This window comes from Hemitrygon akajei, chromosome 1 (genome assembly GCF_048418815.1).
Source record: "Hemitrygon akajei chromosome 1, sHemAka1.3, whole genome shotgun sequence".
NCBI classification, from domain to species: Eukaryota; Metazoa; Chordata; class Chondrichthyes; order Myliobatiformes; family Dasyatidae; genus Hemitrygon; species Hemitrygon akajei.
In genome coordinates, this window is record NC_133124.1 from 36708150 (window position 1) to 36734019 (window position 25870).

The 25870-nt window shown below is 40.5% G+C and overlaps 1 protein-coding gene across 6 annotated transcripts in view; it reads left to right on the plus strand.

Moving 5' to 3' along the window:
- Positions 1–343: 343 nt before the first annotated feature.
- ppp1r42 (protein phosphatase 1, regulatory subunit 42) overlaps positions 344–25870 on the plus strand; it is a 105320-nt gene continuing 79793 nt past the window's right edge. For 5 of the 6 annotated variants that reach the window (XM_073041154.1, XM_073041119.1, XM_073041146.1 and 2 more), the window contains exons 1-4: positions 344–516; positions 11996–12210; positions 16297–16463; positions 23880–24018. In XM_073041154.1, coding sequence (XP_072897255.1) covers positions 12079–12210; positions 16297–16463; positions 23880–24018 — 438 coding nt within the window. In that variant the 5' untranslated portion in view covers positions 344–516; positions 11996–12078. Of the gene's footprint in view, positions 517–555; positions 816–11995; positions 12211–16296; positions 16464–23879; positions 24019–25870 lie in introns of those variants that run through there. The other variant, XM_073041129.1, reaches the window with a different exon arrangement.

Below are 25870 nucleotides of genomic sequence, written 5' to 3' on the forward strand. Positions count from 1 at the left end.
AGAATATTCACAACTCTGGAATAAATAGCATTCATTTCGATCCTCAAATACCCTTTGCTTTCTCTACCCTATTTTTCCCTCTTAAAATTCATCTTTTTAATCAAATACTATGTTTACCCCGATTATGGATTAATCCTAGTCTGGGGCGGCTCTTGGGGCATTAAAGGCGCATTTGCCTAGAGTCCTGGATGAATGCGTTTGGTAGAGACAAAGTTAACGATTAAATTGCTGGTCTATTCACATTCCCAAGAAAAAAAGCTTGGGTTAATATTACAATCAAGAATTGTCACACATGGGTCTACATCACTGCCCTGCAGCTCAGTCGCAGTATGCGAGGCGGAATCATGTGTGCCACGTTTACTTTTTCCGGGACAACCAAAGGAAGGCACGCAACTGTCTCCCATAGCAACCGCCGTAGCGTCGGCCGCGAGCTTTCGAACGTGTCGGAACTGTTAGCGCCGGTGGCCCTGCGACTGAGGATTTCAGGCAGCCTGGAGAATCGTATCATTAGCGAAGGCAAGCCCTCACCCATTATTCCGTCACCTTTGTTTTGTTTAAAGCGTTCCTCTGGTCCTCTTGTGAAATTGTTGAGCTGTTCACCCAGCTAGTTCATATGCCCCGGTAGGGCCCTGCCCGTTCCCTGAGAGCTGGTAACACGTTGGCTCCCTGAGTTCAGCCAACGAACCGCTTGTAACCCCTGCAAGATATGTGGATACCTGAGCTGACTTCAGGAACATTCTTCAATCTGCTAAACAAATCTATTTACTGCATGAAATACACGGATTAAGGCAGCGACGGCGCTGCTCCTTCATGTGGTAGGTCAAGGCCCCCCATAAGTGGAGTGGTACCACTCAGTTCGCTAGAGGAACGACGGCTTCAGGCCCGCGGATTTCTCTGTGCTTTTATTATGGGGGTTGTGATCCATTGGGTGTTGGGGATATGTCCGATAGCTTTTTGGAACCATGGAGCCATAAAGTAATACAGCACGAAAAGAGGCCTTTCGATCCAATTGATCATGCTGACCGCGGAGGTTCCATGAGAACGTTCTGGAAAAACTTAAGTTATGTTATACTCTCCCAGCCAATTCTGTAAGAAACAAAACTAACTAACTCTACAGACATCTGTCCTGACGTCCTGATGAAGGGTCTCGGCCCGAAACGTCCACAGCGCTTCTCCCTATAGTTGCTGCCTGGCCTGCTATGTTCCACCAGCATTTTGTGTGTGTTGTTGTTTGAATTTCCAGCATCTGCAGATTTCCTCCTGTTAACTCTACAGACGTTGGCATGATAGTCTTCTCAATTGAGTTTATCCGGTATTTATTTCCAAATATGAGTATGTAAACATGCTCTGTTAAAAGTGTTGCCTTAGGAGAAGGAAGATGATCTTGATCTTAGCAACAACCCTGCAGCAGAATATAATGCAGAATGGAAGGCTAGTCAAAAGAACATAAGTAAGCAAGAGTGAATCAAAGGATGCCGGCAGCAGCCTTTACTGATTGATCTTGTGTGACGATCACGTTCCTTATCAGTTCTAATACCCTCTGATTTCTTAGTATCCAAAAATTGATTATTGCAACTTTGTGTATAGCTGACAACTAAGCTGTTAAAGCCAAAAGGTAGAGGATTCCAAAGATTTTCAATTCATATCAATGGTTGAACAATCTTTGAAAGTGTTCTTTTAAAAGGAAGCTGCCACAAACTGTTTTTAAAAGTAGTATCTGCAGTTATACATAATACATGAAGTCAGCTTTTCTCAGAAAGTCAAAATTAAATAAACTTGCTGATGCTAAAAATCTGAAATAAATCAGAATTAGATTTATTATCACTGGCACATGATGTGAAATTTGTTTTGCTGCAGCAGTACTATGCAGATGTAAACTTAAATCTTGGAATCAAATTGAAAAGACTAGGAGAGAGGAGGTTCGTTCACAAATCAAGAAAGCTTGTAGACAGTGTGTGAGAGAGGATAGGCAGGTGATAGAGAAGGGGAGCGCTCTGACCGAAGATGTAGGGGAGAAGGAAGAAAAAGAAGATAGTAAAGTTGTTTGCACCGTTAGGAATAAAGAGAGAGTAAGAGATAGAGAATTTCTTAAATGCATTTATTTTAATGCTAGGAGCATTGTAAGAAAGGTGGATAAGCTTAGAGAATGGATTGATACCTAGGAATATGATGATGTAGCTATTAGTGAAACATTGTTGCAGGACCGGTGTGATCGGCAACTGAATATTCCTGGATTTCGTTGCTTCAGATGTGATAGAATTGGAGGGGCAAGAGGGGTAGGTGTTGCATTGCTTGTCAGAGAAAATATTACAGCGGTGCTCTGGCAGGATAGATTAGAGGGCTTGTCTAGGGAGACTATTTGGGTGGAATTGAGGAATGGGAAAGGTGAAGGTGTAGTAACACTTACAGGGGTGTATTCTAGACCACCTAATGGGGAGCGAGAATTGGAGGAGCTAATTTGTAAGGAGATAGCAGATATTTGTAGTAAGCACAAGGTTGTGATTGTGGGAGATTTTAATTTTCCACACAGAGACTGGGAAGCCCATTCTGTAAAAGGGCTGGATGGTTTGGAGTTTGTAAAATGTGTGCAGGATAGTTTTTTGCAGCAATAAATAGAGGTACCGACTAGAGACAGGGCAGTGTTGGATCTTCTGTTAGGGAATGAGATAGGTCAGGTGACGGAGGTATGTGTTGGGGAGCACTTCGGTTCCAGTGATCACAATGCCATTAGTTTCAATATAATTATGGGGGAGGATAGGTCTGGACCCAGGGTTGAGATTTTTGATTGGAGAAAGGCTAACTTTGAGGAGATGCGAAAGGATTTAGAAGGAGTGGATTGGGACAATTTGTTTTATGGGAAGGATGTAATAGAGAAATGGAGGTCATTTAAAGGTGAAATTTTGAGGGTACAGAATCTTTATGTTCCTGTTAGGTTGAAAGGAAAGGTTAAAAGTTTGAGAGAGCCATGGTTTTCAAGGGATATTGGAAACTTGGTTCGGAAAAAGAGAGAGATCTATAATAAATATAGGCAGCATGGAGTAAATGAGGTGCTCGAGGAACATAAAGAATGTAAAAAGAATCTTAAGAAAGAAATTAGAAAAGCTAAAAGAAGATATGAGGTTGCTTTGGCAAGTAAGGTGAAAATAAATCTAAAGGGTTTCTACAGTTATATTAATAGCAAAAGGATAGTGACGGATAAAATTGGTCCCTTAGAGAATCAGAGTGTACAGCTATGTGTGGAGCCAAAAGAGGTGGGGGAGATTTTGAACAATTTTTTTTCTTCTGTATTCACTAAGGAGAAGGATATTGAATTGTGTAAGGTAAGGGAAACAAGTAGGGTAGTTATGGAAACGATGATGATTAAAGAAGAGGAAGTACTGGCGCTTTTAATGAATATAAAAGTAGATAAGTTTCTGGGTCCTGAAAGGATTTTCCCTAGGACCTTGAGGGAAGTTAGTGTAGAAATAGCAGGGGCTCTGACAGAAATATTTCAAATGTCATTAGAAATGGGGATGGTGCCGGAGGATTGGCGTATTGCTCATGTGGTTCCATTGTTTAAAAAGGGTTCTAAGAGTAAACCTAGTAATTATCGGCCTATAAGTTTGATGTCAGTGGTGGGTAAATTAATGGAAAGTATTCTTAGAGATGGTATATATAATTATTTGGATAGACAGGGTCTGATTAGGAACAGTCAACATGGTTTTGTGCGTGGAAGGTCATGTTTGACAAATCTTATTGAATTTTTTGAAGAGGCTACTAGGGAAGTTGACGAGGGTAAAGCAATGGATGTTGTCTATATGGACTTCAATAAAGCCTTTGACAAGGTTCCACACGGAAGGTTAGTTAGGAAGGTTCAATCGTTAGGTATTAATATTGAAGTAGTAAAATGGATTCAACAGTGGCTGGATGGGAGATGCCAGAGAGTAGTGGTGGATAACTGTCAGGTTGGAGGCCAGTGACTGGAGGTGTGCCTCAAGGATCTGTACTGGGTCCAATGTTGTTTGTCATATACATTAATGATCTGGATGATGGGGTGGTAAATTGGATTAGTAAGTATGCAGATGATACTAAGGTAGGTAGCGTCATGGATAATGAAGTAGGTTTTCAAAGCTTGCAGAGAGATTTAGGCCAGTTAAAAGAGTGGGCTGAAAGATGGCAAATGGAGTTTAATGCTGATAAGTGTGAGGTGCTACATTTTGGTAGGACTAATCAAAATAGGACATACATGGTAAATGGTAGGGCATTGAAGAATGCAGCAGTAGAACAGATTGATCTAGGAATAATGATGCATAGTTCCCTGAAGGTGGAATCCCATGTGGATAGGGTGATGAAGAAAGCTTTTGGTATGCTGGCCTTTATAAATCAGAACATTGAGTATAGGAGTTGGGATGTAATGTTAAAATTGTACAAGGCGTTGGTGAGGCCAAATTTGGAGTATTGTGTACAGTTCTGGTCACTGAATTATAGGAAAGATGTCAACAAAATAGAGAGAGTACAGAGGAGATTTACTAGAATGTTATCTGGGTTTCAGCACCTAAGTTACAGGGAAAGGTTGAACAAGTTAGGTCTTTATTCTTTGGAGCGTAGAAGGTTGAGGGGGGACTTGATAGAGGTATTTAAAATTATGTGGGGGATAGATAGAGTTGTTACGAACCCCGTAACTGGGTCACTTACCAGCAAAGATAGAGAGGTCCGTTGAAGTCTGATGGTACTATCTTTAACAGTATTTATTGGTAAAAATACACAAAAATAATATCAATGCAAATATACATATAATATACATTGTCAATACTAACTCTAAAAGTGCGGGTATAATAATAATCAATAAGAAATAAGCTCTATTGTTGTCTAGGGGATAATGTATTGTCCGATGGAAATATAAAAGTCACTCAGTTCATTCAGGCTGCAGCTTTTTGGTTGGAGAGAGATTTTTTAGAACTTGCCGGCTTTTCCTTTTATGATTTCGATCCTTCCAGAGTTCCGTTTCTCCTTTAACTAAAGCCGTTCTTCCGTGGTAAGGCCGCAATCCTGGCAAAGGGAAAGGACGCACGCGAGCCCCCCACCAGCTGTTGCTATTAAACGCTGTCACGGGATTTCTAGCGTCTCTCCTGGTGTGTCTGAAGGGGTTGTTCCCCAGACCCTCTTTTATCCTTACTCACAGGGTCTCAGATGTCAATCAGGTTGGGATGATGCAATCCCTCAACCAGCCCACTCTGGTCATTCCCTGAGGGCTTCAATGAATAGTACAGTACTCAATACACAATTCCGTCTCCAAGAGCCAATAGTCGTTATCAATGGTTCCGCCTTTCTGGGGGCCAGGACACATTCCAAACCCTTGTGGATTCTGCGTGTCTCTCTCTCATTTCCTGGGTCCCAGACCTGAATTAATAGCGATCTTGCGATCCTCAAAAAGGAGGGGGGCTACTTTGTACCCTTCGGCCCCTCAGAGTTGTGGCACATTCGTAACAGAGTTGACATGGATAGGCTTTTTCGATTGAGAGTAGGGGAGATTCAAACAAGAGGACATGAGTTGAGAGTTAAGGGGCAAAAGTTTAGGGGTAACACGAGGGGGAACTTCTTTACTCAGAGAGTGGTAGCTGTGTGGAACGAGCTTCCAGTAGAAGTGGTAGAGGCAAGTTCAATATTGTCATTTTTTTAAAAAATTGGATAGGGATATGGACAGGAAAGGAATGGAGGGTTATGGGCTGAGTGCAGGTCAGTGGGACTAGATGAGAGTAAGCGTTCGGCACGGACTAGAAGGGCCGAGATGGTCTGTTTCCGTGCTGTAATTGTTATATGGTTATATAAATAAATAGGGCAAAAATAAAGGAATGATGAGGTAGTGTTTGTGGGTTCATGAACCATTCAGAAATCAGACGGTGGAGGGGAAGATGCTTTTCCTAAATTGGATATGGATCTTCAAATTCCTGTACCTCCCAATAGTAATAAGAGGGAATGTTCCTGATGGTGGGGGGGGGGGGGTGGTTCTTAATGGGTCTTGTAGTACTACCACTTGAAGATGTCCTCAGTAATGGGGAGGGCTGTGCCCATGATGGAGCTGATTGAGTCTAATGCCCTCTGCGACCTCTTGTGAAATCATTCTTCCAATCGAAGTGTACAACCCCTGCTTCTCACATTATCTTCAGCTTCTTGCTCACTTGCTTATCATAGAAACATAAAACTCTACAGCATATTACAGGCCCTTCGGCCCACAATGTTGTGCCAACTATGTAACCTACTCTAGAAACTGCCTAGAATTACCCTACCACATAGTGCTTTATTTTTCTAAGCTTCATGTACCTATCGAAGAGTCTCTTAAAAGACCCTATTGTATCCGCCTCTACCACTGTCACTGGCAGTGCATTCCATGCACCCACCACTCTCTGTGTGAAAAACTTACCTCTGACATACCCCTTGTACCTACTTCCAAGCACCTTAAAAATATGCCTCCTCATGTTATCCATTTCAGTCCTGGGAAAAAGTCTCTGAATATCTACATGATTAATGCCTGTCATCATCTTATACACCTCTGTCAGGTCACCTCTCATCCTCTGTCGTTCCAAGGAGAAAAGGCCAAGTTCATTCAACCTATTCTCATAAGGCATGCTCCCCAATCCAGGCAACATCCTTGTAAATCTCTGCACTCTCTCTATAGTACCCACACCTTTCTTGTAGTGAGGTGACGAGAACTGAACACAGTACTCCAAGTGGGGCCTAACTAAGGTCTTAAATAGTTGTAACAATATAATATATATATCAATAACTATATATGTTTATACAGTTTCTTTAATAAACCATAAGATATAAGAGCAGAATTGAGTTATTTGGCCCATCAGGTCTGCTCCACCACTTTATTATGGCTGATCCAATTTTTCTCTCAATCTCAATCTCCTGCCTTTTCCCCGTATCCCTTCATACCCTGACCAATCAAGAATGCATCAACCTCTGCCTTAAATATACATGAAAATTTGGTCTCCACAACTGCCTGTGGCAAAGAATTCCGCAGATTCTCCACGTTCTGGCTAATAAAATTCCTCCTCATCTCTGTTCTAAAAGGACACTCCTCTATTCTGAGGCTGTGTCCTCTGGTGTTAGACTTTCCCACCATAGGAAACATCCTCACCACATCCACTGTATCAAGGCCTTTCGCCATTCAATAGGTTTCAATGAGGTCATTCATCATTCTTCTGAAGGCTAGTGAATACTGGCCCAGAGCCATCAGTCACTTGTCATATGACAAGCCATTCATTCCTCACAAGGTATCTCTGATAAAGTGACCACTGTGTGTGTGTTACGTTGAGATCCATTTTCTTGCAGGCATTTACAAGAATAAAGAAATAACAACAGAATTTTGCAAAACCTATGTAAACAAAGACTATGCAACCAAAAATAATAGAGAACATAAGTTGTAAAGAGTACTTGAAAGTCATTCTGTAGGTTATAGAATTACTTCAGAGTGGTGGTGAATGAAGTTATCCACAGAGCTTCAGGAGCTTGATGGTTGTAGGGTAATAATTGTTCCTGAACCAGATGGTGGAGAACCCAGCCCAATAGTAATAGCAAGAAGAGGGCATGGCCTGGATGGTGGTGGCCTTTGATGAAGGATGGTGCATTCTTGTATGCATGAACGATAGTCATAGCTTTTCTTCTTCTTTTGACTTTTAATGGCGATTGGCAGTCTACCATCAACTGTTCTGGAGTGCGGTGTAGAGAATTGGCGGGGGGGGGGGGGTGACCCTTACTACTTCCTTTTCAAATGAAAGCTAAATTACCCCAAAAAGCCCAGATTGTAAGTAGTGAAAGAAAATACTGTGAATTAAATAAAAGTCACGCCCATTACTTAAAGTTTTTAAATGAGAACTATCAACCCCAAAGATTGTAATGAAGCCTGCATTTGATTTCTTTCAACCTTGTATACTGTACTTCACTCTGTAATAGTATATGTTCAATTGTTTCATAATGATGACAAAACCTACACAACTCAGAATGATGCAAACACGAGGAAATCTGCAGATGATGGAAATTCAAGCAACACACACAAAATGCTGCCTGGCCTGCTGCGTTCCACCAGCATTTTGTGTGTGCAATTCAAAATGATGTTTTCCAAGAAGTTATAAGGAATAATTAAGCATAGTATGCCCAATTCTAAGTCGAGTCAATATAATTCCTTCCCTCCTTGTTTTACCCCCTTCTACCATAATCCCAACAGTTTATGTATTCTGTAAAGTGTCTCCTCTTTTGCCCATTTTCCCATGAGTTTTGCTATAACTCCGTAATTCCTAATCCTACCAACCCTTCAGCTCCAGCTTTGCTAAGAAGGTCTATATCTGTTGTCGAATTTTTAACAGTTTTTTTTAGCTAAACAATCAGCCTTCTCATTCCTGTCAACACCTCTAAGTGCAGGGATCTGTAAGAAAAAGACATATAAACCAATACTTTGAATATGAAATAAAGTTTAATGAGCTTCCAACAGTAAATCTGACCCTACTGCTAAAATGACCTGTTTTAAAACTCATCAAAACCGAAAAGGAATCTGAATAAGTCACAACTTTGCAAGGACAGATTTCCTCCACCCGCAGTAAGCCCAAAATGATGGCAACCAATTCTGTTGTATATACTGATAAATGCACTTTATTGTTAGACATAGCTCAAATTAAGAAATTAAAAATAAAGGGATTGAACCTGTTTGACCTGCTTCACCTCCTGCCACTGTTGAGGCTGTCCTAAAGTGAGGAACATGCCTGGCAATTTCAGACCAGTCAGTTAGTTCAGTCCCAGTGCTAAGGACATTTTTAGGGACAATAAAAATAAATGTGTTAACAAAGAAGAAAGCAAGCATGGGAATCCCATAAAAATGCTAATCAGTAGAATTGAAACTGATGAAATAAAGGGGCCAGTGAGAGAATGGACAAAAGCAGAGAATTATTATAAACATTTATTTTTCATATTGAAGGATAATAGTGATATTTCCCAGCATTAGGACCATTGCTATTTTGGTATAGATTAATGGCTTGGATATGTGTGTGTGTAGTAAACTGAAAATTTGTAAATACCGTAACAACAAACTTGAAAGTGTGGTAAACAGCAATGGGAATACAGGTGTGCGCCACTTAACGTCTGTAGTCCCGATTGGAGAAGGTGACGTAACAGACGTAACCAATGTTGTGTATCGCGCAATAGATTGCAAGACGACATAGGGCAGTAAATTGAGCAAAGTGATGACAGTTGAAATTTAATACTAAATATTACAATTGATTTATTTCGGCTGTACACACAAAGCGTAAAATGTTATAATTCTAAAGTGCACACGGGAACATAGAGCAGTTATTAAAAGATATGGGAACCTGAGTTTCACTAATAGAGACATAGAGTAAAAATGCAGCAAGATTGCAATACAGGTATATTGAATCATTATAAAGTACTGGTCAGGTCACTGAAGCATTACACATTGTTCTGGCCACCAGACTTTGGGAAAGATGTTTAGGTCCAAGAGATGGTGCAAAAAAACGTTTACCAGAACATTTCCAGGATGAGGGAGTTCAGTTAAAGGTTATACTTGGACCAGAGGTTTGAGAGGACATTTGACATGTATACAAGCTTATGTATGGTTTATATTGAGTAAATCAATACAGTAAGGGTGTAGAAAAATATTTTTATGCAAGTTGTGATAATAGTCTGGAACTTACTAATTGTAAATGCAATAGAACTTGAATCTTGGAGATCTGTCTTGAAACATCATAAATATAATTGCAAAGAAAGCATAACAGTCCCTCTACTTCCTTAGGAGTCTGTGGAGATTCGGCATGTCATCAAAAACCTTGATGGACTTCTGTAGACATTTAGTGGAAAATGTATTGACTGGTGGCATTACAGCCTAGTATGAAACACCAATGCCTTTGAATGGAAAATTCCACAAAAGGTTGCAAGATGACATAGGGCATCAGACTGAGCAGGGTAATGACATACGAGATTTAATACTGAAATTAATTTAATACTTGCAATCCTACATCATGGGTAAAGCCCTCCCAACCATTGAGCACATCTTTATAAAACGCTGTTGTAGAAAAGCAGCATCCATCATCAGAGATCCTCCCCACCCAAGCCATGCTCTTTTTTCACTGCTGCCATCAGACAAAACATACAAGTGCCTCAGGACTTGCACCCCCAGTTCAATAAAAGTTACTAGCCCTCAACCATCAGGCTCCTGAACAAAATGCACTCATCTATTGCGATGTTCCCATAACCAATTATCTCATTTTAAGTTATCTTTATCTTTTTATTTCATGCTCTCATTATTCATTGCTATTTCAGTTTGTTGTCTTCTATGGTCTTGATCTTTCATTGATCCTGTTTACAATTACTGTCCTATAGATTTGCTGAAAATACCCACAGGAAAAATAATTTAAGGGTTGTATGTGGTGGACATGTATGTACTTTGATAATAAATTTTACTTTGAACTTTGAATCAATCAGGGTAGGCAATTAAGTGCAAATAGTTTGCAAGTGTGTAGGAAAAGAGCAAGGGTGTGGGAATGATTAGACTATGATGCACCAGCATGGATTTGATGGCTTTCCCTTGTACTGTGATGATTCTGTGATTCTAATTTGCTTTGCTAGAAGTCTTACTCTGGGTAGCAAATAGAAGTTGGAACATACATTCTCAGTGGCTTCCTAAAACTGCCCTTCACGCTATTGAATAAAGATAGAACTTAAATAGATCATGTGGATCAAGAAGCTGCATTGATCCTGTATTTAATGTAATAAGAATTGATCTTCTGTACAGTATCTAACCTTTCTACTCCCACTTTGATCTTTGTATGTGAGAATTTATTTTCTCATCTACTTGTCAGCTTGATGACTGATTCAATTAATGTTAGAATGGTGATCCAAAACAGAAAGATCACAGTAGAACACATTCCCTAGCCCAGCTCCCAGCCTCTGACATACACACTCCTTTCTCAGTACTCTGCGTGGCAAGGCGTGGCCTGCTATTCACTTAATAATAGCATCAGGACCATCAAGTTTCAATTCTGTTATTAATTGCAGACAATATTGAGATGCTTCCTTTCATCGATCTCTAAGACTTGAACTACAGGCACACAATGAGTATCTAATTTTAATCAATCATATTTCAATGTTTTACCCTTGAATACAGTGCATCCTCAAAACTGTCATGTTCATCATGTGTCATTATATGATTTTTCTTCATCCTGTATTTCTATATTCCTAATGGTGAAGTAGGGCACTTTTAGCTACTGATGTCAGACTACTGGCCTGTAGCTCCTTATTTTTTCTCTCTCTGCCTCTTGCATATCAATGTTGTAGTTGCTTTTTTCCAACCTGCTGGAATTGTTGAAGAAATGATATGATTTTGGTAGATCATCACTATAATGCATCCACTGTCTTTGCATCCAGTCTAAGATGGAAGCTTCTTGGTTCAGGGGATTTTTCTGCTTTCAGTTCCTGATGCACCATCAATAACTCTCGGAGACGTGAGGCGAGATATAGGCTTTTATTCACTGGAAGAGAGCAGTCAGCAGCAAGAGACCACCATACAACATCCTGGAGACTGAGGGAGGAGCAGTGCCTCCAATCGCCTTTATACAGGGGTCTGAGGGAGGAGCCACAGGAGCAGTCAGCAGGGGGGGGCGTGTCCAGAGAGGTATATGTAGCTCTCCACAGTTCCCTTGATTTCTTCAATATATTTTTATGTGTCTGCAAAATGTTCCTTCCTCTGAAGTGTTTGTATCCACTAATAGAGAAGATGGCTAAAGAACCTGTATCAATCTAATGAAGTATCAGTTAACAAGCTGCCATATTTGAGTGGGCTTTATTCTGGGAGATTACTGGAATAGTGTAAGTGGAAAGTAACCAGGAAATAATAGTTTTCCCAGATGACTCCATCAAATAGTGTTTCTAATTATACCCTTTTTTTTCTATGTTCAAATGAAGTGTTCAAATTATGGAATAATTGTCTCTTTAATTACGTTCACAGGGTGGAATTTGATCACTTTTTCTAATAACCAAGAGCTCAAACACAAGCCTACAGTGAAATAGCTTCATAAGTTCAGTTACATCATGGGCCGACTTACAGTGGATTTAATTGCAAAAAGTAGTCTCCACATAAAGAACAGAAGAGATGAGCCTTTGGAACAGTATTTAAAAAAATTGACTCACCTAAATTTTTCAGACAAGAATATTGATCAAATTGTGAGTGAACTTTTGACTGTGACTGTGCCGTATTCCTGGTTTTGATGTACATATATGTAGTTAAAATATAACTTAGTAATGTAAAATTAATAGCTTTTAGGATACATTAATGCTGAAGCCAGAAGTGTATAAAACTGACTTGTAAGTTAATTTCATTAGCAGTTTTCACTCATTGCTCTCTTTCCTCACATAAAATAGACTAGGGAACTTGAAAACCATGAAGCATTAGAGATCAAAAGTTGTTTAACAGTACATGTGTAAAGCAGATTAAAATGTCCCAGGCTGATACAAAGAAACATTGAAAAAACAAAATAGAAAACTAGATAAATTAAAGTAGATAAATAAGTAGATTATTACTTGTTAACTAAAGTGCAAAGGAATTTATGTTATCATGTAAATAATGTGGATAAATGTGAGGTTATCCACTTTGATGGCAAGAACAGGAAGGCAGATTACTATCTGAATGGTGTCAAGTTAGGAAAAGGGGAAGCACAATGAGATCTAGGTGTCCTTGTTCATCAGTCACTGAAAGTAAGCATGCAGGTTACAGCAGGCAGTGAGGAAAGCTAATGGCATGTTGGCCTTCATAACAAGGGGAGTTGAGTATAGGAGCAAAGAGGTCTTTCTGCAGTTGTACAGGGCCCTGGTGAGACCACACCTAGAGTATTGTGTTCAGTTTTGGTCTCCAAATTTGAGGAAGGACACTCTTGCTATTGAGGCAGTGCAGCATAAGTTCATGAGGTTAATTCCTGGGATGGTGGGACTCTCATATGTTGAAAGATTGGAGCGACTGTGCTTGTATACACTGAAATTTAGAAGGATGAGAAGGGATCTGATTGAAACATATAAGATTACTAAAGGATTGGACAAGGATTAGAGGCAGGAAACATGTTCCCGATGTTGGGGGAGTCCAGAACCAGAGGCCACAGTTTAAGGATAAGGAATAGGCCATTTAGAATGGAGTTCAGGAAAAACTTTTTTACCCAGAGAGTTGTGGATCTATGGAATGCTCTGCCTCAGAAGGCAGTGGAGGCCAATTCTCTGGATGCTTTCAAGAAAGAGTTAGATAGAGCTCTTAAAGATAGTGGAGTCAAGGGATATGGGGAGAAGGCAGGAACGGGGTACTACTGATTGTTTATGATCAGCCATGATCACAGTGAATGGTGGTGCTGGCTCAAAGGGCCGAATAGCCTACTCCTGCACCTATTGTCTATTGTAGCTATCCAAATCCTTAGTTGTTGTATGGCTGGATTTTAGTTTCAGTTCTGGGTACAATATTTCAGAGGATGTATTGTTCTTAGAGGGTTTGAATATAAGTTTGCTTGAATAATACTTGTATGCCAGAATTAGGTAAGATGAATAAAACAGGGTTGCATTACTTGGAATTTACAGTTGATTGGTATCTTCAAGACATAGAGGGGAATTAATGGGAAAATAAGTTATCTAGAGAAATATTTCCAGCGCTTGAGGAATAGACTAGGAAACATAGCCTAAAAAATAGAGCTATTGTTTCTAGGGAAGTTCTATACATACAAAGTAGAAGCTTATAACTTTCTTTTGCAATTGGTTAAGGAAAGGTTTTTAGTGACATGGGACTGAGGTACATGTTATGATATTCAATTAAAGATCAGCGATGATTTTGTTGTATGTATGAAAAAGTCAAAAATCTAACTGGTCTATTCACTTTCCAGTTATTCTAATATCTAAACTATAGGCAATTCAGCATAAGATTTTCAGATATTTAATGGTTCACACTCAAGGAAGTTTGAGGATTTCATGATGACTGGAAATCTTTCTTCATCCCTCTGACCAAACACTTGACACTAAGTTTCTGCTTTCCTGCAATTCCATAAGTTTCAAGGCAAAATAGGTTAATTTTCCTTTCTTTGGATAAAGGTTTTTAGTACATAGTTTAATTGTTTTGCATGTGCCCACAAGTAATACAAACATGCAAATGGAAAGCAAATAAATATTAGTCACCATTTATTTGTCTGAAAGTTGTAGTTCTCAGCCATGGGTAGAAATAGGACCTCCACTACTTCACAAAAGGGATGGCCTCTCTCATTTAGTGGGATCAAATACGATATTGATATCCAAATGTTTTTCATTTGGCAATGGAAAGTGGGTATTGATAAAATAGGTAGATGTCTTTCGTTGTATTCAAGGAGAAAAGACTAAATAATCTTCCTATGTAAATTGAACAAAGTTTGTGATTAGTTCCCTCTATATGATGTTTCTATGGTACAATATATTCAGCAACTCATCATATTGTGTCTCCTTGGAATGTAAATCAGAGTTTACCCAGAGTTAATCTGGACCTCGATTTTATAGTTAGCAGAATGGGATATGTGATAACAAATCCTGCAAGTATTTGGCATGTTTAGACTAACTAGAGAACATTTATACTGTCACATCTCCATAAAAGATCTACTGTATGTGTGAAACAGAACAAGTAATAGAGTGATTTGTCAAAATCTGGAATCCTCACTAATAACTGAAAAGTCTGGATCAGAAAGTATACATAATTAAATATAAAATCATGTAGCCGAAAGGAAAATAAAGACTGGAAAAGATGGGTCTAAGAAAGATGAAGTGCATAAAAATATATATTTTTAAAATTCTACAATAATTAATGTCAAAAGGAAAGAAGAATCGTATATGAAATAAATGTTGATATTAGATAGATTGTTTGGTAGTAATTAAGGCTTAGCATGCCATTAAAGATTCACCATTCACACTGATTTTTTTAATATGATTTATTTTGTCAAAGGTTTTAAACTAGTGTAGTGAAGCATGTGGAGGAACTGGACATCTTAAAGTAGGAAATTCCACACACCTACAACCACCTACATGAGTTGCAAGTTGTTGCCCAGTTTATTCCATGATAAAAATCGTCTTGATAACCAAAATGTCAATTTAATAATTTTTCATTTCATCTTGTCATATACCATTACAAACTTGCATTACAATCTTTAAAGAAAATTTGCAGATAGTAAATCATGTGTGACTAATGGTACATCCAGAAATTAATGTTGACTGATTTTGGGGGGACATGTAGATGCATTCTTAATGCCATATGAAAAATGTGTTTACATGCACATTATATTACTACATATTTTTTAGTTGATTATTGGTGGGAGGAATGCCATATTCCTAATTGTCATATTCAAAGAAATTTTGTTAACATATTGTTTTAAAGCAAACATATTTGTACTCTTCTTCCACAAAGATGTGCCGATAACTCAGATTGTTTACTGTGCTGGTTAAGAAATGTCTCTTAACTTTCTCCTCTCATTGCCAATAATAAATTTAAATCAAAGTCCTTTGTCAAGATTTCCCCAGCCAGAGGCAGTAATTTTCATTCATCTTATCAAGTTCTGTGCAGTTTGAAATACTTCTACTCAATCTGTTGGTGTTTTCTGCTGTAGTAAAAATTTGGTCTCTGATCCTGGTGTGTTCCTGCAAACATTTTTGCTATGGCTTTAATTAGCCCACGTTTACTGGGTTGGCTAAGACTATATTGTCTTGGTTATCTTAGCTTTCTTTTCCATGTGGCCAGTTTTGTGACTTCATATTTTGAAATTGTGACTTTTCAGCCTAATTAAAGTTCTTATGATAAAGGTATTTTGACAACAGCAACAGGCTTAGTACAGAACCATCTGGGTATCACTTTCACCTTTCCTTGGGCTGAGTTGCCCATTAGTTTCAATCCCTATCTTTTCCTAGTCCTTAGCCAATTTAATATCCATGATACAACTGCTTTGTTCGTTCCATAGGATTCAATTTTTTTGTATGTTTTATCTTTTCTTTCCATGTACATAGTGTCTGGTGCATTATCCTCATCTTAATTATTAAGTAATAAAAATTGTGTAATTTTATTCTTCTACAAAATACATAGCATTAATGTTTATTCTTGAAAGCATGTATTATATATAGAAGGTATATTTCTGCCATTTTAATATAAAATTGATGACATGCTTAGAAGATGTTTGAAACCTGTAAGTGCATAGGTACATTTTTGATACAAAGTGAGATTACATTTTATTTACAATAAGATTTTTATACATTGTTCTCTTTTTGTTTCAGGATGACCTCACTGCATGCAAGAATCTGTCTGTCTTATATCTATATGACAACAACATTACAGAGATTCATAATTTAGGTTTTGCCTTTAATCTTACCCATCTATATCTGCAGAACAATAGCATAACACATATTTCAAATCTTGCCTCGTTACGAAACTTGTCCAAATTGTAAGCCAATCTATTTATTTGTTTCTTTGAAATGAATATTGAAAGCATAGATAATAATTAGGCCAATACTTTCAGAAAGCACTTGTTTTACCCAATCACTTTTTATTAATACGTAGGAAACTGTAGATCCTGGAATCTGGAGCAAAAAACAATCTGCTGGAGGAACTGAACAATTCTTTCTCACCCCCACACTCAAATGCTGGTTGACATAAGTTCCTCCAGCAGATTGTTTAATACATCTTTATTACCTTGTGTTGCTCAGACCTTGCATTTGAGGTTTTATCATTGTGGCAATATAGAGAAATATTGAAACCAATTTGCACATGGCAAGGTCACACAAAAAACAATGAAATATATGGCCCATTTGAATCATCCCAGCAATGTTCATTGTGTGAATGTCAGATAAATGCCTCTTCTTTTCTGAATGGTGCCATGGCATCACTTATATCAATTCTGAAGGATAGAAAAGAGCTCAATTTAAAATTTGAATTGTATGTCGAGCTGTGTAAGATTCTTTAATACCACACTGAAGTCAATTTTGTGTACAATAACAATCTAGAAATTCTCTGGATGCTTTATAAAAAGCCAATCAGTGTCAATGAGCACAAGTAAGTTTGAGATTGTGGCACCTTTACCTGTCATGGGTAGCGCTACATTTTAAAAGCAAGCAGGGCCTGTTGGAGCATTCTGCTAACTTTGAGATTGATTGGACTATTGGGCATTCAGTAAGAGGCAATAAAAAAACAAGTTAGGTTTTAATGGAGAGGCCAGTGTGGGAGCTACCATAGTGTGGGTGGACATGGTTAGAATGGGTAACTGAGGCGTTGGCCCAAGAGGCTTTGGCAAGGAGGCATAGGAAAGCAGAAGGTAAGAACAGATGAGGTTTTTTTTTAGAAAGTAGTTAACTAAAAAGATATCAAAATACATCTAATTAAATGAAGTAGGGATGCATGTTCAGTTGATATGTTGTGGGTGCATGATGTGGGAGCTAGTGGGCCCTATTACAGTTTCCGATGACCACGTCTGCAGTAATTGTTAGTTGCTCAAGGAACTCAGGCTCAAAGTTGATGACCTGGAATCTGAGCTTCAAGCACTGTGATGCATCAGGGAGGTGGAGAATTACCTGGATGCTGTGTTTCAGGAGGCAGTTACACCCATTAATTAACTACTTTAAATTCAATCTCTGTTCAGGGACAAGATGGTGTGACTGTGAGTGAGGCAGGTGAGGGGATCCAAGAGGTAGTACTGGAGGAGCCTAAGCCCTTGAACCTAACTGAAGGTCTGAGGTTGTGGCTCCTTGTGAGGATGAGAGTGGTGAAGGATGAGCAACCGAATTGTGGCACTGTGGTTCAGGGAGCCATTGGGAGAAGAGAAGAGAAATGTAGTTCTAATTGGGAACTGTCTCCTCAAGGTAATAGACACATTTCTCTGCCATAAGGATTGAGAATCCTCAAAGTTGTATTGTCTGCCTGGTGCCTGAATTTGAAACATTTCTTATGACCTGGAGAGGAATTTAGAACACTGCCCAACTTCACGCAGTATGTGAGCTGTACAACCAGAGGGGAGAGGACCCTGGACTTGATGTATGCTAACGTTAAGGATGCTTACAGCTCCTCTCCCCTCCCCCCACTGGGAAGGTCAGATCACAACCTGGTGCATCTCAAACCCTGCTACGTGCCTCTGGTGAAGAGTAAACCTGCAACCTCGAGGTCAGTGAGGAAATGGTCGGAGGAGGCTTATGAGGCACTCCAGGGTGGTTTTGAGGTGACAGACTGGCAGGCACTCTGTGAGCCACATGGAGAGGACATTGATGGGCTCACAGAGTGCATCACTGGTTACATCAACTTCTGTGTGGACTGCAATGTTCCGGCATGAACTGTCCTTTGTTATTCAAATAACAAGCCATGGGTAACAAAGAACATTAAGGACATCCTGAACGCTAAAAAGAGGGCGTTTAGAGATGGAAATAGGGAGGAGCTGAGGACAATACAGAGGGACCTGAAAGCCAAGATCAGGGAGGCTAAAGACAGGTATAGGAGGAAGCTTGAGTGGAACCTCCAGCAGAACAACATGAGAGAGGTCTGGAGTGGGATGAGGACCATCACGGGGTTCCGGCAAACTAGCAACAGAGGAACTGAAGGCAATGTGGACAGGGCCAACGAACTTAACCTGTTCTTCAACAGATTTGACACTGTGGCCCCTGCCCATCCCCCACATATTTCATCTGTTGTCGGCCCCCAACCAACACATACTCCACTCTCCCCTCCTACCCTTCCTCACAGCCCCCCACCCTGCTCTTGTGACTACACCCCTCCCACACCTTCTACGCCCGGTTTGAGGCGGAAAATGACATGGCAGCGAGGAAGTCCACCCCTCCTACAAATGACCAGGTGCTGTGTCTCACCATGGCCGATGTGAGAAGAACCCTGTGCAGGGTCAACCCACGGAAAGCTGCTGGACCAGACAGCATCCCTGGTAGAGTGCTCAGAGGATGTGCAGACCAGCTAGCAGATCTTCTCACTGACATCTTCAACATCTCCCTGAGCAGCGCCACCATTCCAACGTGCCTCAAGGCCGCCACCATCGTCCCCGTGCCAAAGAAGTCTTCAGTGTCCTGCCTAAATGACTACCATTCCGTTGCACTTACATCCATCATCATGAAGTGTTTCGAGAGGCTCATTATGAGGCATATCAAGACCCTGCTGCCCCCCTCACTGGACCCCCTGCAGTTCGCGTATCATCCCAACCGCTCAACAGATGACGCCATTGCCACCACCCTCCACCTGGCCCTAACCCACCTGGACAAAAAAGACATGTATGTTCGGATGCTGTTCATAGACTTCAGTTCAGCATTCAACACAATCATCCCTCAGAAACTGATTGGAAAGCTGAGCCTACTGGGCCTGAACACCTCCCTCTGCAACTGGATCCTAGACATCCTGACTGGGTCAGTCAGGATCAGTCAGTCCGGATCGGGAGCAGCATCTCCAACACCATCACACTGAGTACGGGGGCTCCCCAGGGCAGCGTGCTCAGTCCACTGCTGTTCACTCAGCTGATCCACGACTGTGCTGCAACACACAGCTTGAACCACATCATCAAGTTCACCGATGACCTGACCATGGTGGGTCTCATCAGCAAGAACAACGAGTCAGCTTACAGAGAGGAGGTGCAGCGGCTAACGGACTGGTGCAGAGCCAACAACCTCTCTCTTAATGTGAACAAAACAAAAGAGGTGGTTGTTGACTTCAGGAGGGCACGGAGCGACCACTCCCTGCTGAACATCGACGGCTCCTCGGTAGAGATCGTAAACAGCACCAAATTTCTTGGTGTTCACCTGGCGGAGAATCTCACCTGGTCCCTCAACACCAGCTCCATAGCAAAGAAAGCCCAACAGCTTCTCTACTTTCTGCAAAGGCTGAGGAAAGTCCACCTCCCACCCCCCATCCTCATCACATTCTACAGGGGTTGTATTGAGAGCATCCTGAGCAGCTGCATCACTGCCTGGTTCGGAAATTGCATCATCTCGGATCGCAACACCCTGCAGCGAATAGTGAGGTCAGCTGAGAAGATCATCGGGGTCTCTCTTCCCGCCATCACGGACATTTACACTACACACTGCATCCGCAAAGGAAGCAGCATTACGAAGGACCCCATGCACCCCTCATACAATCTCTTCTCCCTCCTGCCATCTGGGAAAAGGCTCCGAAGCATTCAGGCTGTCACGACCAGACTATGTAACAGTTTCTTCCCCCAAGCTATCAAACTCCTCAATACCCAGAGCCTGGACTGACACCTTGCCCTATTGTTCTGTTTATTATTTATTGTAATGCCTGCACTGTTTTTGTGCACTTTACGCAGTCCTGTGTAGGTCTGTAGTCTAGTGTAGCTTTCTCTGTGTTGTTTTTACGTAGTTCAGTCTAGTTTTTGTACTGTGTCATGTAACACCATGGTCCTGAAAAACGTTGCATCATTTTTACTATGTATTGTACCAGCAGTTATGGTCGAAATGACAATAAAAGTGACTTGACTTGACTTGATGTTTCCTATAGTGGAGGTTTCGAGGGCCAGTGAGCACAGCCTCGGGGATGACCATTTAGAACTGAGATGAAGAGTAATTTATTTAGCCAAAGGGTGGTGAGTCTGTGCAATTCATTGCCACAGATGCCTGTGGATGCCAAGTCATTGGGTGTATTTAAAACAGAGGTTAATAGTTTCTTGATCAGTAAGGTTACCAGTAGAAGGCAGGAGAATAGGGTTGAGAAGGAAAATAAATAGGCCATGATTGAATAGCAAAGCATATTTGATGTGGTGAATAGTCTAATTCTACTTCTATCTCGAATGGTCTTGTGGTGAGCGAATAAGAGATGTCAACTGTGGACCTTAGAGCTTTGAATGAGCTCTGATTAATGAGAAGGTAAGAGGTCAGCTAAAATGTTTAGAATCTTGATGTTGGAGTTAACAGTGATGGATGATGACTTCAATAGTAGAAGGTCTGAGGCAAAAATAGGCAATTTTGGATGATCGTCTTTGTGTTGGAGAAATCTTATTGGCAGCTAATTAAATCAGTTTCACTGTTTGCAAGATGTCTAGGCTCTTCTGAAACAGTGATCAGAGAGATGAATGGAATCAAAGGCTAGAGAACAAATGTTTTTATCTGGGTTAAGCCTGATATCAGACAAGGGTTCAGAGAGCACAGAAACAATGGAGGAAGCGGGGTAGAGGCTGATGAGGAATCTCCTGTAACTAATAAAATGGCCACTGTGTGTATGTATGTGGTTTTCTGCTGCTGTAGCCCATCCATTTCAAAATTCAAAGTGTAGTGCATTCAGAGATGCTCTTCTGTACGCCACTGTTGTAATAAGTGGTTGTTTGAGTTACTATCACCTTCCTGTCAGATTGAAGCAGTCAGACCATTCTCCTCTGACCTCTGTCATTAACAAGGTGTTATCCCCCACAGAACTACCACTCATTGAATTTTTCTGGTTTTCACACCGTACCCTGTAAACTCTGGAGACTGTTGTGTGAAAATTTCAGGAGATTAGCAGTTCTGAAATACTCAAACCATCTAGTCTGACACCAACAATCATTACAAGGTCAAAGTCACTTAGATCACATTTCTTCCCTATTATGGTGTTTGATCTGAACAACAACTGAACCTCTTGACCATGTTGAGGTTTTATGCATTGAGTTGCTGGCATATGATTGACTGATTTAGATATTTGTATTAGCAAGCTGGTGTACAGGCATCCCTAATGAAGAGGCCAGTGAGTATATATGGCATCATTTCTGCCTTTCCCATTTTCTCTCTCCTACCAAATGCTCATAATTTTTTATATCACTATCACGTATTCAGAAACAGAGCAAAGATCTTTGAAAGATATTTGCATTAACGAGCAGGTGTACAGACACCCCTAATAAAATGGCCACTGAGTGTAGAGAAAAGCAGTCAATCCTTGGGGTCTCCAGAGACTGTGGTATATGGCTGAAAAAAAGATTCTCAATTCCAATGTGCAGTGAAATATCATGTCTATAACATAGTAAAATGTTATTAGAAGACTGATGAAAGGGATCAGATGCTAGTAGTTTCATTTGCAGAGATCATCAAATTGCTTCCAAGTTTTCAACATTAAGCCATTGTTATGGGTTGGGACACCAGACATATTCAGTGGGATCCTACGTTTGCATAGCACTTACTTAAATTCATTCTTATGTGTACAGTATACCGCACATGAGGCTGGTATTGAAGATGGTTTTACAGAAAAAGATACTAGCAGGGTTAGAAGATTGGCTGACTGGCAGGAAGCAAAGAGTGGGAATAAAGAGGGCCTTTTATAGTTGGCTGACAGTAACAAATGGTGTTCCTCAGGGATTGGTGTTTTTTTTTCACATTATATGGTAATGATCTGGATGATGGAATTATTAGCTTTGTGGCCAAGTTTGTGAATGATATGGAGATAGCTGGAGGAGCAGGTAGTGTTGAGGAAGCAGGGGGTCTGCAAAAAGATTTAGACAGATTGGGAAAAGGGCCAAATAAGTGGCAGATGGAATATCGTGTAGGAAGTGTATGGTCATGCACTTCGATAGAAGGAATAAAACATACACTATTTTCTAAACAGGGAGAAAAGTCTTAAATCAGAGGTGCAAAAGAACTTGAGAGTCCTTGTGCAGGATTCCTTAAAGGTTAACTTGCAGGTTGAATCAGTAGTAAATGCAATGTTGGTATTCATTTTGAGAGGACTGGAACATAAAAGGAAGGATGTAATGCTGAGGCTTTGTAAGGCACTGGTCAGACTGCACTTGAGGTATTATGTGCAGTTTTGAGCCCCTTATTTAAGAAAAGATGTACTGGTGTTGGAGAGGGTCCAGAGAAGGTTCATAAGAATTATTCTGGGAATGAATGGGTGAAGCATTTGAAGGTTCTGGGCCTGTACTCATTAGAGTTTAGAAAAAAGAGGGGAGATCTAATTGAAACCTATTTGCTATTAAGAGGGTGTTTCCTATAGTGAGGGAGTCTAGGTGCAAAGAGAACAGACTCAGAATAGAGGGCTGTCCATTTAGTACAGAGATGAGGTGGAATTTCTTTAGCCAGAGGGTAGTTAATCTGGAATTCATTGCCACCGATGTCTGTGGAGGCCAAGTCATTCGGTATGTTTAAAGCGGAAGTTGATTGGTTCTTGATTGGTAAGGGTATCAGAAGTTATGAGGAGGTGGCAGTGGTAGACAAACATGAAGGGCTGTTTGGTCTAATTCTGCTCCTCTGTCTTATGGTCTAATGGTATGGCCTGTGAATTAGATGCCTTCACAATGAATGTGCTCCCACTTAAGTACCACTACTAATGCAATCACTGGAGTCAAGTATGATGTTCTCCTAAGGGGTTGTCTATTATTGGGTCCTCAAGTGGCTGTAGAAGCCACCACTACCTGATTGTGAACATAGGTATTATCAGCCATTGCTGTCACCCAAGCATGATTGTGAACTCCTCCAAATAGCAGTAGCCATCACAAACCCACCAATAGCCTGAAACAAGCTCAAGATCCTAACATTTCATCCCTAAATAACATTTTGGCGTCTTTAAACTCCAGACCTCTCTTCGTGCCAATGCCCCCATGATTTGTGGTTTATCTGACCACTTCCACTTAATTCCCTGTGGAAAGTGAATAGAAGGAAGGCCTTTATATGCAGAAAATATCCAGATACCATTCTATTGTGCAGTAGATTGTACAAGCATAAGAATTTTCCAGCAGGTTGTCAAGGACAATACATTTGTTGACCTGTCACCTGTTGCAGGTTTGATGTGTCTTTTTTAGCTCAAAGCAATTTGTAGACAGTACTTTATCCACTGGCACAACTAGGAAGCCTCGTTATACAATGCTGTCTTTATTATAGGGAAATGCATTTATGTTTACATGTAGGTATCTCGGTGGCAATTGTGTTTCTGTAGTGGAAGAGCTAGAAGGATTAACAGAACTACGAGAGTTGCACTTAGAAAATCAGCGTCTTCCTCTTGGGGAGAAGCTATTGTTTGATCCTAGGACTCTCCAATCTCTAAAGGTAAATAGTATTTACATTGATTTTTGACTTAGTTTTGACACAAAGCTCTGATATTATGGAACTGTGTATCTTAATAAACAGCATTTCGCATGGTAGAAAGGTTTAAAGAGTGTCACACAGAGTCAACCTTTGAGTGTCCTATAGACTTGGACCCCAAGATCCTTCTGATCCTCCACACTGCCTGGAGTCTTACCATTAATACTATATTCTGCCATCATATTTAGATCTACCAAAATGAACCACCTCACACTTATCTGGGCTGAACTCCATCTGTCACTTCTCAGCCCAGTTTTGCATCCTGTCAATGTCCCGCTGTAATCTCTGACAGCCCTCCACACTATCCACAACACCCCCACCTTTGTGTCATCAGCATATTTAATAACCCATCCCTCCACTTCCTCATCCAAGTCATTTATAAAAATCATGAAGAGAAGGGGTCCCAGAACAGATCCCTGAGGCACACCACTGGCCACCAAACTCCATGCAGAATATGACCCATCTAGAACCACTCTGCCTTCTGTGGGCAAGCCATTTCTGGATCCACAAAGCAAGGTCCCCATGGATCCCATGCCTCCTTATTTTCTCAATAAGCCTTGCATGGGGTGCCTTATCAAATGCCTTACTGAAATTCAGACACTCTACATCTACTGTTCTACCTTCATCACCGTGCTTAGTCACATTCTCAAAAAATTAAATCAGGGCTTGTAAGGCATGACCTGCCTTTGACAAAACCATGCCCAAGGTATCTTTAAGTATTTCTTTCCTGTAATACTGCAAAGTGCTTTTATTAACACCTTGTTAATTTCTTGTTACCAGGAAAATTAGGTCATATTGTTCTGAGGTTCACTTACCCTTAGGAACTCTCTGAAGAACAAGTTCGTCAAAGTTCAAAATACAAGTTCATAGTAAATTTATTATCAAAGTTAATATATGTGTCACGGTCCCGACCGTTGATTCCTCATATTTTCCTAATTCCCCTTTTCCTGTGTTCTCCCGGGCTCCTTGATTGCGACACAGCTGATTCTCATCTAAATCTGCAGTATAAATACTCTGGCTTTGCATCCACTCATCGGCAGATCGTTATTTCAGCCAGTATGGTAGTTCAGGTTCCCGGCCACTTAGAATTGTGTATTCTAAGTTTTGTGTCAGCGCTGTTGTTTTCCTGTGTTAACTCTGTCTCTCCACGTCAAGAGAAGCATTGCCTATCGCCTGCCTTTCCGTTCATCTCCTGTTTGCCGTTCAGCTCCAGCCACGCTTATGCCCTTGTCTGCATCCCAACTCTACCTCCGTGCCAGTGTCCTGCATTTGGGTTCACCCATTCTCCACAACGATATGTCAGTATATACAAACCTGAGATTAATTTTCTTGTGGGCATACACATTAAATCCAAGAAACCAATAGAATCATCGAAAGATGAAACTCAACAGGGTGGACAAACAACCAATGTGCAGAAGACATCAAACTGTGCAAATATAAAGGAAAAATAATAATAAATAGATAAGCAATAAATATTGAGAGGCTGATATGAAGAGATTTGAAAGTGAGTCGGTAGGTTGTGAGAAACATTCAATGGTGGGGCAAGTGAAATTATTGCCTTTTGTTCAAGAGCCTGATGGTGTGGATCCTGAGGCTTCTTTACTTCATGATGGAAGCAGTGAGATTAGAACATGGCTTGAATGGTGGAGGGGGGGTGTCCTTGGTGATGGATGCTGCTTTCCTGTAACAGCACTCCATGAAGATGTGCTCAATGATGGGGAGGAACTTAGAGAAGATCACCCTGGGCAACAAGCCTGGCAGAAGTGGTTCTCTTTAAACTGATTTCCTGCATCTTGCCTACAATAGTGCTGACAAT